This window comes from Leuciscus leuciscus (assembly GCF_965113295.1).
Source record: "Leuciscus leuciscus genome assembly, chromosome: 25".
NCBI lineage: Eukaryota > Metazoa > Chordata > Actinopteri > Cypriniformes > Leuciscidae > Leuciscus > Leuciscus leuciscus.
The window spans coordinates 2,955,488-2,971,970 of record NC_138724.1 but is presented as its reverse complement, the minus strand read 5'-3'; the positions used below and the strand labels follow the sequence as shown (position 1 = coordinate 2,971,970).

The following is a 16,483-nucleotide window of genomic DNA, read 5'->3' as shown; positions in this document are numbered from 1 at the left end:
CTCAGCCAGATCTGTCTTACAGTGTCTGGGCCAGACCTGGGCCATATCAGTCAATAAGAGTCACTTTACAGGGTGTGGGCCACATCTGGGCCAGAGGAAGCTCTGTGTGTCCATGTTCAGTGTGTTGGGCCAGTTTTGGGCCGGGGACCCAGCCAGAAGTGGAGGTGGGCCAGGCAAAGTTTGCTCTCTGTCCTGCTGTTATCAACTCAAGAGTGAACCAGAATCATGTTGCTCTAGTGATGGGAGAAACAAAGCTTTTAGAAACCATTGAACCGATTGATTTGCATAATGATTCACTGTATTGAAGCTCTGGAAACGCCACACGCTGGTCAGAACAGCAGAAACTCAGCATAAAAACACCTTTTACACACCAAATGCAAATGTTTTAATTTAAAGTCTAATCTATTCAATGCAATTACCAAATCATCTAATACCAGTAAATATGAAATGTCTTTATAATATGTGTTAGTTTATTAAATTGAAGGGCTTGTTTTGTTTGTTTTATGGAGAGCTTGGTAATCAGACCAATTAGACACTTTTAACTACAACTCCTTTTTTATTATAAAAATGTGTCAATAAACATTAATATTTAAAAAAACTGATCTGAGATCAGGTAAAATGAAATAGACAGTGGTTCATGGGTTCACAGAGATCATCGCCCCCTAGTGACGAACCAGTGACATTTGGAAACAGTAATGACATGAAGCCAGTGCTGCCAGATTTGGGCAGTTTTGAATGTGATTGTGCTGGTAAACATTGGTTTGGCGGTTTTCAAACACCTACATTTTATAGACTAATTGGTTAATAAACAAAACTCAAGTGTGCATGTAGTCCATAAAATCAGTCATCATGATGTGTAAATACACCGGGCCACTGCAGATCTGATTCAGCCAATCAGAGATCAGCAATCAGACGTGATCATTCATGACTGACGGGTTTTTAGTGAGATCATTTGTAGCTGTATATTCGAGTGATCACTATGTCAAAGTGGCATAAATATACAGTTGTATCTACAGTAAAGAGTGGGAGAGTGACCCAACTCTCTAAACGTGGATTACACCTGGTGGGACTCGAAGGCTCTTTATGAATATAACTGTAACTCTGAGAGCACAGTTGAATGACTTCATTGAAATGGAGTATGGGACTATGACTCCTGTCCATCATCATGTGCACACTGGCCTGATCAGGACATCTGCAACTTCTAAACCGTCCAGACTGATATGAAGTGATTCTGAACACGAATGACACATTTTCGGCTTTTAAAGTCTGTTAATTTCTAGAAATGAAGTTCACCCGCAGGGGAACCGCCTAACTCATCTGCAAACTCCACCGAAAGAAACAAGCGTCTTTTAGAGGAAATGTTCTCTTTTATAGAGATATTATCTTGCTAGAGAATATTCTCCTTTGGAAATAAAGGAAGTGTTGAAGTGCCCAGAGAAACTCTCTTGCTGACAGATAGGGAACTCAGTAATATTAAAGATCTGTCCTCTAGTGGTGAAGGGTCCGTGTACCTTCGGATAATAATTTTTTTCGTTTTTGTTTAAAAAACGGAAAAACGAAGAAACCGTTAGTTTATTGCATATTCAAACCTTCTCGTGGACATAAAAAACGAGTTTCAGTTTCTTTTATTTATATGATTTATTTTGTTTTCATCACACGTTGTTCTAATGCATCAAATGAAAATACAATAAAACGAAAAATTAAGGTTTTTAATGCACAAAGCGCGTATTAGTTCACCGGAAGTATCCACTCACGCACGCGCAATTAGGCTTCACTTCATCTAGTTCACTTATCACCTCCACGTGCGAATAAAATGGATACATATGTGCTTTTTCATGGAAACAAAAGAGTCACTCTCAAAGATGAAGATATGCGTTCTGAAAAAATGTTGCGCATGTTTCTGGTAGGTTTGCAAGACTCACAGAAAGATAATTTTAAAGGGGGTTAAATAAGTTAACTACTATGGCAATAAGCTAAGTTAACTAGTACAGGGCTATTCCTTTACGTTCCTGGAGTTCAACAACCCTAATCAAACACACCTGCCTGTAATAATCAATGTAATAATCCTGAAGAGCTTGATTAGACGGTTCTGATTTGTTTGATTAAGTTGAACTGAACTCTGCTGGTCATGGCCCTTCAGGAACGAAATTGAATAGTCCTAAACTAATAGTTTGGTCTTAGTAAATGACCTATTAGCATGTGAGTATGAATAAATGTAGAGCCATACATGCATTGTAACACTTTTTGCTAATGTATAAATCTACTAAAGATTTTTAGGTTTGCTTCTAATATATTTGACATCTCAGCTGTCAATTCACTTTAATCGATTGGGAAATTTTATATCTATAAAAGTTTTGTAATGTGATTCGGCAGTAAATGTAAAACCTCTGTGCAACATCAATTTATATATCTCATCCTTAAGTTATTAATAACAGTTGTGGAACATATGGGCTGGTATGTGTTCTATGCCAGTGTTTCTCATGCCATGTAGCACTGCACATTTTTCTTTTATGGCACATCTATTTCAGTTTTTAGAGTACTATGTCAGGTGTGTTAAATATGGGAGACATCCAAAACAACAAACACACCTTACATAATGCTTCCTGATGAGCTCACTAGTACTCTAAAATGGATGTGGCATACAAGGGAAACATGTGCAGTGCTACAGTCAAGGACCAAGCATGAGAAGCACTGGCATAGAACATATGCCAGCCCATATTTTCCATGAGTGATATAAAGTAAGGGTGAGAGAAATATTTTAAGTTGCTGACAGAGGTTTTACATTTACCATCATATTACTTTATAGAACTGTTATAGATGCAACATTGGCCTGCTACATAACTTGATTAAACTGAATTGAATATGTCTGGCTTTGAAATGACATACAATTTTACTCGGCTAATTCTTGTTCTTTCTGGTGTAGGTCAGCAGTGACGGTCTCTATTTGACTGATGATTCAAACGTTGCAATCTTTCCCAATGCTGAAGGGTCTTTCAGCTCGTTGGACTTGACATTAATGGCTCATTATGAAGTCCATGGTGACCCAATTGAGATGCCGCAAAACACCCCATCAACTTCAGCATTTGCTTCATCACCAGTTCAGCGACATTTCTCTTCCACAAGACCAGCATCATCTGGATCTGTTCTCACAACAACGCCCCGTGCAAGCCGAAGTTGGACAAGGTTTGAAAACCTTCTTTTTATTTATTAGTTTATATTATTGCACTTAACTGAGTTTTTTTTTTTTAACATGATTTATATGTAAACTAAATACTACTAGAGAGTTCATCAAATGTTTAATCTGTTTCCAAATTTCAGAGCAATAAATATTGCAGAAGTGCTAGATGGCAAACCAGTTCCCAAAAGTGTTGTGGTGGTAAGGTTTACTGAAGCTGAGGCCAGTGTTACAGGCATTGTTCAGAAACTTCAAGCTGACCTAAGGACTACAGAATCTCCTGTGTTGATGGATTCAAACTGGAACGAAATATTGGATTCAGAAGGAACACGAGGTAACAAAACTCTCACAATTTGTATTATATTGTATTGTCATTTGTTTAGTAATTCTGTTACTGACGTAGTGTCCTTTGTGTGTACTGTATGTGTTAAGGTTCCCAGTATTGGAGACAAACCTCTAGAAAAATTAACGCGATGCTCATTAGCCATTTTTCCAGGCTTCAACACAGACGAAAAAGGATGAGGTGATTGATATTATTTTATTGGATCTATTAAGTTTATTTTAATTTTGTTTGTTATTAATCCAGGTAAATGTTATTGGAATGTATAATTATTGATCAAGTTACAAACAAGCATATCTGTCTGTCTGTCTATCTATCTATCATGAGCTGATAACCTTAATCAGGTGTGTTTGAGGAGACATGCAAAATGTGCAGTGTTGGTGGGCCTCCAGGAATGTGGTTGGGAACCACTGATATATATTATGTGTGTGTAGGGAAGAAGATTCTGGATTGCAGGACATTTTGGAAAAGATTGAGGAGGTGTTGGAGGCATCTCAAGGTCTGGAGAGTGTTTCTGTCAGACTCCGAGAGCTCAACACACTGGCCACAAGGGAAAGAAACCAAGTCAACATGCAGCAGGCATCACAGCTCAAGGAGGCGTTCACCTGCCTTGTTTGTAGAGGTATGAGACGCCAAGGGTCTGATGTATTAACTTCACAATTTACCACACACTTAAAGGGCATATTGTAGGTTAGAAGACCCAATGAGTCAATGTATAGAAAAATAATGTAGGAACTAGATTTTCTTTAAAAAAAAACTTCTAAATGCGCTACAGTGGCTTCTGGAGTCGTTTTTGTGAGAAAATTTTACTTCCGCATCTGAAAATGGGCGTGGCGGGTGTGACGTAGCACGAGGGAGAGCAGTCGATTCAAACAACAGGGAAATAATGGATCGCAAGACGTTTCGGACGCTGAGGAAATTGTTCATACTTACTCGTATGACGGAGCACAGCTATACAATTATGAGCCTGCTAGGCAGCCAAGAAAGCAGGGACAGGCCAGGAATAATGTTAGACAGAACAACGGACAGAGGAGACAAATTGAGTTGTGGTGTGAGGAGATAGTGAAGAACAGGGCAGGTGTATTGGTGAGAGACCAGTGTTAGCTTATAGATGCGTTTCCTTGAAATGTCCTTGAATAAATTGTTTTTTTATTAAAACTAACATCATAAATATGATATTTTTTTTACTTTGAGCAATGATGGAGATATAGGCTACTTGACTCTTCTTAGAAGCAAATAAAAGAAAACAGCTCCTTGGACAAAATGAAATGTAATATTGGTAGTATAAACAAAGGTATATTTTAGTTCAGATTAACATTTGAGGGCAGCAATTGCATTCATAATGTCAAAATAAAACCGACATAATGTAAATTGAAAGCATTATAGCCTACTATTCCTGCCAAACGTCCATGGTTGCAGACAGTAGTGTTACTACAGTAAATCCATGGTGAATGTTGCTGATCTGTGGACACTGGATAGTTCATTCATTGCACAGTTTATTCCTGGTTTCCACGTCAGCGCTGTTTGATCCGTTAATAACAGAGAAATGTGAATATTTCTCACTAGATCTCGCAGCGATGTTATTACTTCAGTGGTGAATTCAAATGCTTTATTTACTGGATCTCGCAGTAACAGTGTTGCTTGATCAGGCTCGCGCTGCACTGGTCCAAACTGATAAACGGTCCACACAAACACAATAACGAGTAGCTCAGTTTTCGTTTTCCGAAGCCGACGCGGAAGAGAAATCCCGTCTCTTCACCTGCACAAACCGCGCCCAGGCACGAAAGATAGCACCGTCTCTTTTCTTGTTAGGAAACCGGTGGACTCGATGTCCTGACAGGCTGGAGTTTTTGCAAGCTCCACAAACACAATAATTTACCATGACGATGATAAATTGAAATACAAAAACTACTGAAAACACACTGACTCACGACCGCTCTTACTGAATACCAACCTACTCTGTACTGAGCTGCGGCAGAGCACAGCACACGTCTCCCTCGTGTGACGTAAAATGACGCAATGTTGAAAAAAAGCATTTTTTTACGAGCAGTCAAAGAAACGCTCACTTTATCTACTTAATTGGTGTCCTTATGCCGTTTTAAAACGTTTTAAATCCTGCATTATCTTTTCATATGATATTTTCATACACGGTTATATATTCATTTTGATTTTTTTTTTTTTCTGCAATATGCCCTTTAAAGGGATAGTTCACCCAAAAATGAAAATTATCCCAAGCTTTATTTACCCGCAAGCCATCCTTGGTGTATATGACTATCTTTTAGATGAACAAAGATGTATTTAAAAATATCCTTAGTCCTTAAAGGTTTATAATAGTTATGAATGACAGCCCAAATGTTTTAAAGGAGGATCTTTGTCTTACACAAATGCATTGATTCGCTTCAGAAGGCCTTTATTATCCCCCTGGAGTCATATGGATTAATTTTTTTATGGATGGATGCATTTTTTTTTTGTCTTCAAAACTTGGGCTGCGATTCACAAACATTATAAACCTTGGAGGACTAAGGATATTTTTAAATGTATGTCTGATGTGTTAATTGCTGGATAAGGCGAGGTGAGCGATACGCCGAGGTCAACATGGCCCCCAGGGTTAGCTTTGGTGGAGGAGGTGTAACAGTCTGGGCAGGCATCACCAGTCAGCGCAAAACTGATGTGGTTATTGTAGATGGCTCAGTCACTGCACGTTCTTACCTCAGAGACATCATAGAACCCATCATCATCCCCCAATTCCGCCAGCACACCCCCAACTTTCTGTTCATGGATGATAATGCTCCACCATATCGTGCCAGAATTGTCACAGCTCGACTTCAGGAAGTCGGAGTGCCTCATATGGTATGGCCAGCAATGTCCCCTGACCTGAACCCCATAGAGCACGTTTGGGACCAGCTGAAGCAGAGACTGGATGATCGTACCCCACCCCCACGTGACCTGGCAGAACTGCGTGCAGCACTTGTGGAAGAGTGGAACGCATTGCCTCAGGACAACATCATGAGGCTAGTGAGGAGCATGAGACGTCGCTGTCAAGCTGTCATTGCGGCAAATGGTGGAAACACCCGCTACTGTCAATTTTTGTTATTTGGGGCTACCCTTGTTATTGTCTACATTTTTGGGGTAATAAATATTACACTAATGAAAATGGTGTTTCTTCTCATTCATTATTAGTAATATCAAAGGATACTTTTACTTATTTCATTAAAATTCAGACCAAATAGGAATAGCACTCATGTAAATAACAATATCCCTAACTTATTGTGAGTAGTGTAATTTGCCATATTTGTGTGCAGCATTCACACACCCTGGACTACACTACACTTTTTCTTTTTATGGATGTGTGCGTGAATTTGATTCCAAATGGCTAAGCAATGAACTGAACAAAACTGAACAACTTTTCCTTTACCAGCTTTTCTTTTACTTAGTTTTACTAAAGAATGAATAGTGCTTCTTAAATATTTTTATTTTGCAACTTATTTTGCAATCAGTATATACTCCAGTATACCTCAACATGCTAAAATGTAGGCAACAAAAAATGTTGACATAGTTTTAATGCATATCCTCCATTCTTTTACAGACATCATCAGTGAGCCAATGCTGTCCGAATGTTGCCGGAGCATCATTGGGTGTAGAGCTTGCATTGAAGAATGGGCATTAAACCAATGCTTAAAGTGCAGGTCTGAGTTCTCTGTGCTAAACATAATCAGGGTGGCTGGTCTGTCAACTGTTCTAGATGTTGTGAAAGAGTTAGTTTGAAATGTGTTGTACAATGCTTCTCTGAAGAAGCATTTGTTCTTATAGACATGGTGTTCTAGGATGTGAAATTGCACACAAAAGTAAAATCCTTACCTACAATTTTTTTCTTTCTTTTTTTCTGATATGGAGCATGTAAAATTGTTCCTGTAAAAGTGTTCCAGAGTGTGTAATTGCACACAAATTTAAAATCTTTAACTACTGTACAGTTTTTTGTTTTTGTTTTTTGTTGTTTTTTTTGTTTTTTGTTCTGCAGTGGAGTTTATAAAATAATACTTCAGTACAACAGTGTTCCAGGTTGTAAAATTTCACGTAAAAAAAAACGTATCATCCCAACTTATAGATACTGTAGTTGTACTAGAATTGGTAAGGTGTTTGTTTTCCAGGGAAGAAGTTCCAGGTTGTGAAATCCCACACATTCACAGAGCTTTGCATACATTCCAGGGCAAAGAATTAAGGAGCGTTAACCTTTTAAGATGTTTTATTTGTCTTCCCTCATTGGTATAAAAATTGTAATTAACATTGTTCAATGAATGTGTTTTAATAAATGTTTTGTTAAAACAAGTACTTGCTTGATAAACTTTAATTTGCTCAATTACAGCTACTGGTTGTACAAATATTAACAAAAAATAGAAATGTTCATTAACCCTCTGAGGTCTGAGGTGTTTTTGGGGTCCTTGAGATGTTCTGACATGCCCTGACATTTGTGCTTTTTTCAGTTGCTTATAAACATATTAATGGCAAAGGTATAATTACACTCTATTTAGCACAAACAGAGCTACCATAATATGTGAGCAACATGCATGTACATGTTTGTATTTTTGAGAGAATAATGTTTATGCATGGTTATTGAAAAAACGAAAAACTAAAGTTTCTGAAATAAGGCCACAAAACACATACTAAATACGTGTCAATAAGACTTTTGACTAATTGATGTCGTTGCCTCGAGTTTTTTCTTCAAAATGATGTGAAAATCATCCTGCCCTTATCATTCACATAACACAATACATTGATTTAAATCTTGTAAAACACTTTTTGTTTGTAAAGGCAATATGCGCAAGGGGCGTCAACCATTCAACAGCATCATGCATATGTAGTGGTTCACACCTGAGGAGACAATGGGGCCCGCATACTTAATGAGCCATTCATTCAGGTGTGTCACCTATAGCCACAAGAAAGAATGCAAGAGCAATATATATACAGTATATATATATATATACAGTATATATATATATATATATATATATATATATATATTCTACCAAATTGGTTCACAGTTGGAAGCATGTCAATTTTTTTGTTTTTTGTTTTTTCACAAATTTTGCTTGCAAATTGTATAATATCCAAGGAAAACATGTCTATTAATTGTGCAGTTAATTCTCATACTGTATTTTCAGCTTTGGAATATGTATCCTCTCCCCAAATTTGTCAATAATAAAACACAATAAAAATGATTTAAAGAAAATGCTTATATTTACCTTTTAAAATTTGTTTACATCTACCTTGTAAATATATATTTTTTTATTAGAAAGGTTACAATTACAACAACAATTGAAGTGTAATCTTTCTTTGTAAAAACTAAAGTATACATTTTATCATACATATTTCAAAGTTAAGGATTCATTACTTCGAATATAGCCTACATTGACAAAACATACTATATTCATACTATATTTAACATATTAGCAAAAATTGGCAAACAAAAGCTTATTTGAGGTGGCAGATATTTTACTGTAAAAATGTGTAATCTATCCAAAACTAATCAACGAAATGTTGTCTTTCATTTGTCTGTAAAATAGGTCTTTCGTTTTTATTATAAGGAATATAAATGTTAATTTGCAGTTTAATACGTTGCTTATACAAATACATTTTATTTCAACATATTTCAATCGATTTTACTCAGTATAGCAAAATAGTTTGCTAAAAGCAGATCATTCATTCACACAGAAACGCAATTCAAATTTAAACCGTCTTTTTGCGAGTTGTGGTAAACAGCGCATCTCTGCCGTTCATTCATTCACACAGAAACGCGATTTACTTGAGAATGAAAAAAAAAAAACTTACTACATTATTCCATCCGTTGCTCCTCGAAATACCAGCACTTCTGAGGTAAGTTTTCCATTATTATTATTCCTCACAGCGCTGCGAGACAGTGTAGACAAGTACACTGATCTGAATAAACTTGATGTGTTTTCTCGAGCTGATATGGGGGCGTTCACAGTTTGTATGGGATCGTCTCAGTCATTTGCGTTTGAATAGCGCGCGCTCTCCGTGGGCGTGGCCGATTAAAACGTAATGAGATGAGATGAGCTCGACTGGAATCGCTCTCTTTTAATACAGATTTCACAAGATGAGAATATTTGTTTTTTATATAAATTACTTCATTTAAAAGAAGAGAATTCAAGCTTCATGCCTGTGTGTCTGTATGCCTGTTTGACTGAGTATTCGCTGAGTTATTGTTCATTTTCGGACGCGTTTCAGAATGGACTTCACTGGCAGAGAGAAGGCAGAACTCGCTTCGTGTTTATTTTTCTTTATTTGGCAAAAAGCACAACACTTTGTTTTTATTGTGAGTATACACAAAAATAATACACATTTAACAGAATCGATTGATGTATGAAACTCCTATGGAAAATCAAAGTCAACAGAGTATTTATGAGTTTCTTTTACATTGATAAAAAAAAAGCGAGCTGGTATCGCCGGCGAGACCGTAGACCTCAGGGGGTTAAGAAGACTTAATTCATTAAATTTGGTTCACAAAATGAGACCCACAATCTTATTTAAACTATCTTCACGAAGAGTGTATGTAGATACACTGCCTTTAAGGATTTGAATATCGGTGAGTAATGTTAATAAGGCACATAACTGCTTCCTGAAAATTCTTCACTTAACTTTTTGAAGCAACCGCCTTCTCCCAAGGCATTTGGGACACCTCTCCCTGCAAAAAATTAAGTGTTTTAGTTTGTTTCTCAAAAAAAAAATAACTGGTTGCTAATAAGAATAAGAATACCTGGTATTCTGTGGGCATTCCACGAGTCCACTACTCTTCCTACACCAATACGGCCTATCTGGCATGCGAGATCAGACACACAGTAGCGAGTGGTGGGGTCCTCCATGTCAATCATTTCCTGGTCAGTCAGCTGAATCAAAGCCTCCTTAATAGGGTAATTGACCCGGTTGTTTATCTCCGGCCACATTCGCTCAATCCTGTGGTTCTGATTTAAAACTTAAAATTACAATCTTGCAGTCCACCACTTTTATGCGTACTGAATATATGAATCAAAAACATTAACTTATAGAGGGCCTACCACAGGTACAATAAGGAAAGGGTTAATAAAAATGGCTCAAATCCTAAAAGCATACAGTTGATATTAAAACACATATCTATTAGTTGAGCTGAATGACTCAAACAACACACATTTAACACCAGAACTCAACTATTTCATTTTACTAATGATTTCTTATTACAGGGGTTTTTCCAACTAACCTGTACACCTCCTCATAGATAGTAAGGTTGTTCTTGACAGGCATGGTTGCATGCCCAACGACTCTGTAGCTGTACCCATCAACTGCGATCACATACGTAACTCCAAACATTACGAGTTTCTCATTTTGGTCAATATGTAATTTGTGACCAAAATACTCAGCATTGTAAGGAACTGGGTTTAAGTTTCGTGCTCCCTGGGAATTTAAATGGTAATAAATGTATGAGTTTACTAGTTCATTAAGGTTAATAATGTAACATAAACAATGTGTTGTCTATTCAGTTTAATTGTGCAGTCTTTGATTAGTATTGTATTAATTCCTCATACCCCAATTTTACTATACACATACTAATCAAACACTGCATACATTATTACACAATTAAACTGAAAAGACAGACAACACTGTGAAATAGGCACCTGTAAACGAGCTTGGTGGTAAGGCTGATGGACAAGCCTCAGTGCTGATCCAACGCGGCGTTCTGAAACGCGGAGTCCCTTTGAGGCAAGGTAACCTGTCATAATTTTTCGGCCAAAAGACGGTCCAGTCTGTACGAAATAATATTAAACCGGATATGTCAAATTGCAGGCGGACAGTACACATCCCTTAGTAGTAGCAGCAGCAGCAGGATTATAAAAAAGAAACTCACCTCTCGAATAGCACTGGCCACTGCCACCTCCAAATGATCATCCGACAAATGCCCTCTCTTTACCAGGTTGCGGTCGCCAAGGAACTTCTTTATGCTGGCCACAGAATGGCCTCTTTCAATTCCAATGGACGCCAAGGCAGTGGAAACATCAGAATACGTTGCTCCATTATTTATCATATTATCTATGTTTTCAGCGTGATTTTCCAGGACTGACACCATCTTGATTGATGAACGCCACCTTGTTTGTCGCAAGCATAGATCGCAAGCGCCAGTAACCAGGGATACAGTAAACTTCCGGTGAAATAATACGCGCTTTGTGCATTAACTGCTGGATTCTGAACTCACCATTGTTGTTCTGTGAACATAGAGAAACTGCTAACCGTCACTGCTGCCTGCCATCGCTGTTCTGTGATAAGAAGACTCAGTTGTTGACTGTGGGATTCTGTGCTTACCGCTGCTGTTTTGTGAATACAGAGAAACTGTTATCCGCCACTGCAAGTTGCCGCTGTCCTGGGAAAAGAGAAAGCCCATCGTCGGCTGCCACCCACCTGTAGCCCCCTTATGCTCTGCCTACCACCTACTACTCTCTGCTCCCCACCGAAAGGGTCCTGGTTCTCTGTTCCATCCCCGTTGTCCTGTGAAAGAGAGGTGACACTCAGTGATCTGGTGCTGTCCTGTGAGAAGAGAAACCCCACCGTCTGCTGATCCTTACCCGTGGCCTCCTGTGCCTTGCCCACTACTTACTACTCCCTGCTCTCCACTGAAGAAGGTCCTGGAGCAGAGCTACCCAGCCCCCCGCTGTTGCTTAGAAGAAGGCATTCGTCCCTCATCCCTTCTCTTCCCCCCTGTATTGCTCCGAGCAAGTAAGAGACTGCCTTGGGTGGCCGATTGGAGTCTTCCTCCACAGAAGCCCTGCTTAGACGAGTGGCCTTTACGAAGAGTTCTGTGGCAGTGACATTCCTTTAAAGTGTTTTTATATCTAATAAAAAGAATCAAGCTTTTATATCACGTCGTTGTCTGACTCTTGGTGTCCTTGGTGTAGCTCCTCCGGAGTGGTGGTTGTCCTCGGCCCTAGCGGTGATATATTTTGGCGTAGTCGGCAGGATACCACTCGGAGTGGAGCAGCCAAGGACCCACTAGGGCGGACGAAGAGTTGCCAGCTGTCCAGCCCCCATTCTAGGGACTAGAACGGATTGGTGAGGGAGGATGTCACGGAGTGACAAATAGGAACCATGACAAACGGAACGAGTTCCCTAGGGGAAGCAGTTCCGGTGTGACACCAGGCCGGTTCCGGTGACCTGTCATGGCCGCCCATGTTGACGAGCGACAGCTGCAGCGGATAATTAAGCGGCTTTTGGAGCGCGTGTTGGGAGCAGGGATTTAAAAAGCGGCGTGTTGAAGAGGAGACGGTGAGAGCGGTGGGGCGGTACTGAGGCAGCGGGCAGCAGGCGAGCTCGGCCTCGGCCGAAGTGGAGGAGAGTGGCATTGTGAAAAGAGGCTCAGTGTGTGTGGTGGTTTGGGGTTCAGTGTGCGTGGCGGTTTGGGGTTCAGTGTGCGTGGCGGTCTGAAGAGAGGGAAGCGGCAGTTTGAAGAGACGAGTGCGCAGACAAGCAGAGCGGTCTTGATTAAAGTCGAGGTGCGAGAAGACGAGAGGCAGAGGCGGCAGTCTGAAGACACGAGTGTGCTCCGAATTACGGATTGTTGATCGAACTTGATGTCTCCCTTTGAACGTGCCATCATAGTGTATCTGCCGGCCCGACGAGTTGAGGTGAAGGTATCCTTTTCACTTTTAAGTGGTGTGTATTGCAGTGTCTGACGATTGAAGTGAGCACGTGTGAAGATTTAAAGTGGTTTGATACATGCACGAGTATTTGAAAGCTTGATGTTACCAGCACTCTAAATCTCAGTTGTTAACTGCTGGATTCTGAACTCACCATTGTTCTGTGAACATAGAGAAACTGCTAACCGCCACTGCTGCCTGCCATCGCTGTCCTGTGGTAAGAAGACTCAGTTGTAACTGTTGGATTCTGTATTCACTACTGTTGTTCTGTGAACATAGAGAAACTGCTACCTGCCATTGCATGCTGTCATTGCTGTACTGTGGGAAGAAAACTCAGTTGTTAACTGCTGGATTCTGAACTCACCATTGTTCTGTGAACATAGAGAAACTGCTAACCGCCACTGCTGCCTGCCATCGCTGTCCTGTGGTAAGAAAACTCAGTTGTTAACTGCTGGATTCTGAATTCACCATTGTTGTTCTGTGAACATAGAGAAACTGCTAACCGTCACTGCTGCCTGCCATCGCTGTTCTGTGGTTGAAGAAGACTTAGTTGTTGACTGTGGGATTCTGTGCTTACCGCTGCTGTTTTGTGAATACAGAGAAACTGTTATCCGCCACTGCAAGTCGCCACTATCCTGGGAAAAGAGAAAGCCCATTGTCGGCTGCTACTCACCTGTAGCCCCCTTGTGCTCTGCCTACCACCTACTACTCTCTGCTCCCCACCGAAAGGGTCCTGGTTCTCTGTTCCATCCCCGTTGTCCTGTGAAAGAGAGGTGACACTCAGTGATCTGGTGCTGTCCTGTGAGAAGAGAAACCCCACCGTCTGCTGATCCTTACCCGTGGCCTCCTGTGCCTTGCCCACTACTTACTACTCCCTGCTCTCCACTGAAGAAGGTCCTGGAGCAGAGCTACCCAGCCCCCCGCTGTTGCTTAGAAGAAGGCATTCGTCCCTCATCCCTTCTCTTCCCCCCGTATTGCTCCGAGCAAGTACGAGACTGCCTTGGGTGGCCGATTGGAGTCTTCCTCCACAGAAGCCCTGCTTAGACAAGTGGCCTTTACGAAGAGTTCTGTGGCAGTGACATTCCTTTAACTGTGAACATTCCACTGTGCTCGCAATCACCATGCTCAAATGCAAGGGCAGCATGTTCTTTCCCCAAACAAACAAAGCAGTAAGTGTGTGTATCCAGTTCTGACAGGACGAGAACATGGAGGGACACAGCGCTTACTCTGCTGTTCACTCATTTTTAACTAGCTGATTTCTTTTAACTTGAACTCTTTTCAAGAGAAAGAGAGAAATCTGCACACTGCCAGTTCTCCTAACTCCTAACAAAGATCTGAAGTGAGTTTTGTAGAGAGAGATTGCTTGACACACATACACAGAGTGGTCTGAAGACAAAATACCTGACGATGCACCTGTGGCTCATCTATTTATAGCCTCGTGTCTCGGGGACGCGCCGATGACGTCACCGGCCGAGGCTATATTACCTCCGGGTCAATTCTATCGACCTGTTTACACACTACAGCTGGTCACATTTAAAGACGTTCCCAATGCGCTAAGCAGCGCAGCATCGACTGTAGCTTTTGAAAGGGAACTCAGTAATATTAAAGATCCGTCCTCTAGTGGTGAAGGATGGAAGTGCAGTTAAAGTGATTGACTTTCCTACAGTTAGATTACATTGTAGTGGCAAGTTTTATAGGAACAAGCACATTTTCTCCACATTTGTGTCCAGTTTAGTAAGGGATTTAAGATTATATTACATGTTTACTTACATAATAATAAATGAATAAAGTCAGTGAAAGGTTTGATATTGTGTAGTTTGTGATCCTCCATCAGCAGCTGCAGTTTCTCTCAGCTGTATCAGTGCAGTCACTGTGACGTCTGACTGACAGAGGTTTTTGTACGACTCTTTATCACTGTGTGAACACACAGCTACTAGGACAGTGTTCACTCTGACAGTAATAATCTCCTGTATCTTCAGTCTGGACTCCACTGATGGTCAGAGTAAAATCTCGTCCAGTACCTGCTGTTCCACTGCCACTGAATCTAGATGGAGTTCCAGTATAAAGGCTGTTTATATATTTAATCAGGAGTTTAGGAGCTTCTCCAGGTTTCTGCTGATACCAGAATAAGTAGTTGCTGTATATTCCTACATCTATATTACACTCTATTGTTGCTGTTTGACTCTGTTGGACAGTTTTAACTTCAGGTTGAGTCAGAGTCACTCCTCTGGATTCTGAAGAAGAGAAAAGAAAAACTATTAGTGTTTAAAACTAATCATAAAACATCATATACTTTTACAAAAAACACCAAAACCAGAGTCAGTTTTTACATCTTACCTTGAATAAACAGTGCAATGGTCCAGATGAAGATGTTGATTGTGTTCATTGCTGTAGTTTAGTCTTGTGTGATGATGAAGATTGTGTTCTGTTCTGCTCTCAGTCATGAAGTGTTAAACTCACAGCACTATAAACACTCTCAGAGCACTGAAGCATGTGCTGACAATGCAAAGAAGTGGGCAGGATTTACAACAGCTTGTGCTGATAACAAACTAATATACACTAGAGTTACAGAATCATGACTTTATTTAGTATTTTTATTGTGACTCCTGAGACACTGAGGATGTGCAGATGAACGTCCATCTCTGTGTCCATATTCAGTCATGTGACCATCATCACTGCTACACTTCCACTAGATGAACCGCCATCACTAAAGTAAGATCATGAATCATGAGTCTGTTCAGAAAGTATCAGGACTGATTGTGAATCTCTAATCAGAGTTCATGGTGTCACTCCATCTATCATGAAGCCTCATGTGTGTCTGAAATCATCAAATGGAGAAGAAACAGGCTGTTAAAGATGGAGACATATTAGAGCTTGTTCACGTTTCATGATCTTGTGTGGAGATTCATAACCAGTCCAGATACTTTTAGAACAGACCTTGAATATGAAAACATGCTTGACTGTGTAGAACATGCAAAATACCTTTTATATTTTCATTGTTGACACTTTCTATTGACTTTGGCTCTAATATTCAATAAACTCAGATTATTTGAAGAGATTTTGACTGAAGATTGAAGTCTGGAGCTGCAGGTTTTTCTGTGAATCATGATGATTGATCTGCATATGAAGAACAGAAGCATCATTATGAGAAACTCCACAACATCATCCATGATCAAAGAGGTCAAAGGTCACCTCAGAGGTCACAGCTCATCAAATATATTTCTTTAAACAGTGTTATATCAGAAAGCATTTAGTCAAATCTGAATGAGTGAGTGTTGAGAAGAGCTGAGGATC

The 16,483-nt window shown here is 40.0% G+C and overlaps 1 protein-coding gene and 1 long non-coding RNA gene across 8 annotated transcripts; one reads left to right on the top strand and one right to left on the bottom strand.

Annotated features, from left to right (window-relative positions):
- Positions 1 to 1,487: 1,487 nt before the first annotated feature.
- On the top strand, positions 1,488 to 8,988 carry LOC309490771 (uncharacterized protein). Its single transcript, XM_082160040.1, has 5 exons — positions 1,488 to 3,183; positions 3,319 to 3,509; positions 3,608 to 3,698; positions 3,950 to 4,137; positions 7,102 to 8,988. The coding sequence occupies exons 1-5, from the start codon at positions 3,017 to 3,019 to the stop codon at positions 7,278 to 7,280; spliced, it is 816 nt and encodes a 271-aa protein (XP_082016166.1). The 5' UTR covers positions 1,488 to 3,016; the 3' UTR covers positions 7,281 to 8,988.
- An 806-nt stretch (positions 8,989 to 9,794) lies between these two features.
- On the bottom strand, positions 9,795 to 15,419 carry LOC309490772. Of its 7 annotated transcripts, XR_014202831.1 has the most exons (4): positions 13,863 to 15,419; positions 13,693 to 13,771; positions 10,288 to 13,611; positions 9,795 to 10,215 (listed from the first exon to the last, which is right to left on the bottom strand). It is a non-coding gene; the product is annotated as an uncharacterized lncRNA (long non-coding RNA). The 7 variants fall into 7 exon arrangements; XR_014202826.1 differs by having other exon boundaries at positions 10,288 to 10,958; positions 11,180 to 15,419; XR_014202827.1 differs by having other exon boundaries at positions 10,288 to 11,308; positions 11,410 to 15,419.
- Positions 15,420 to 16,483: the final 1,064 nt, after the last annotated feature.

What these genes read in the sequence shown, in the direction of transcription:
- LOC309490771 (XM_082160040.1), top strand. Translation starts at nt 3,017, where the DNA reads ATGGCTCATTATGAAGTCCATGGTGACCCAATTGAGATGCCGCAAAAC. An exon ending in GCAAGCCGAAGTTGGACAAG is followed by an intron (nt 3,184 to 3,318) that starts GTTTGAAAACCT and finishes TCCAAATTTCAG; the next exon opens with AGCAATAAATATTGCAGAAG. An exon ending in GGATTCAGAAGGAACACGAG is followed by an intron (nt 3,510 to 3,607) that starts GTAACAAAACTC and finishes GTATGTGTTAAG; the next exon opens with GTTCCCAGTATTGGAGACAA.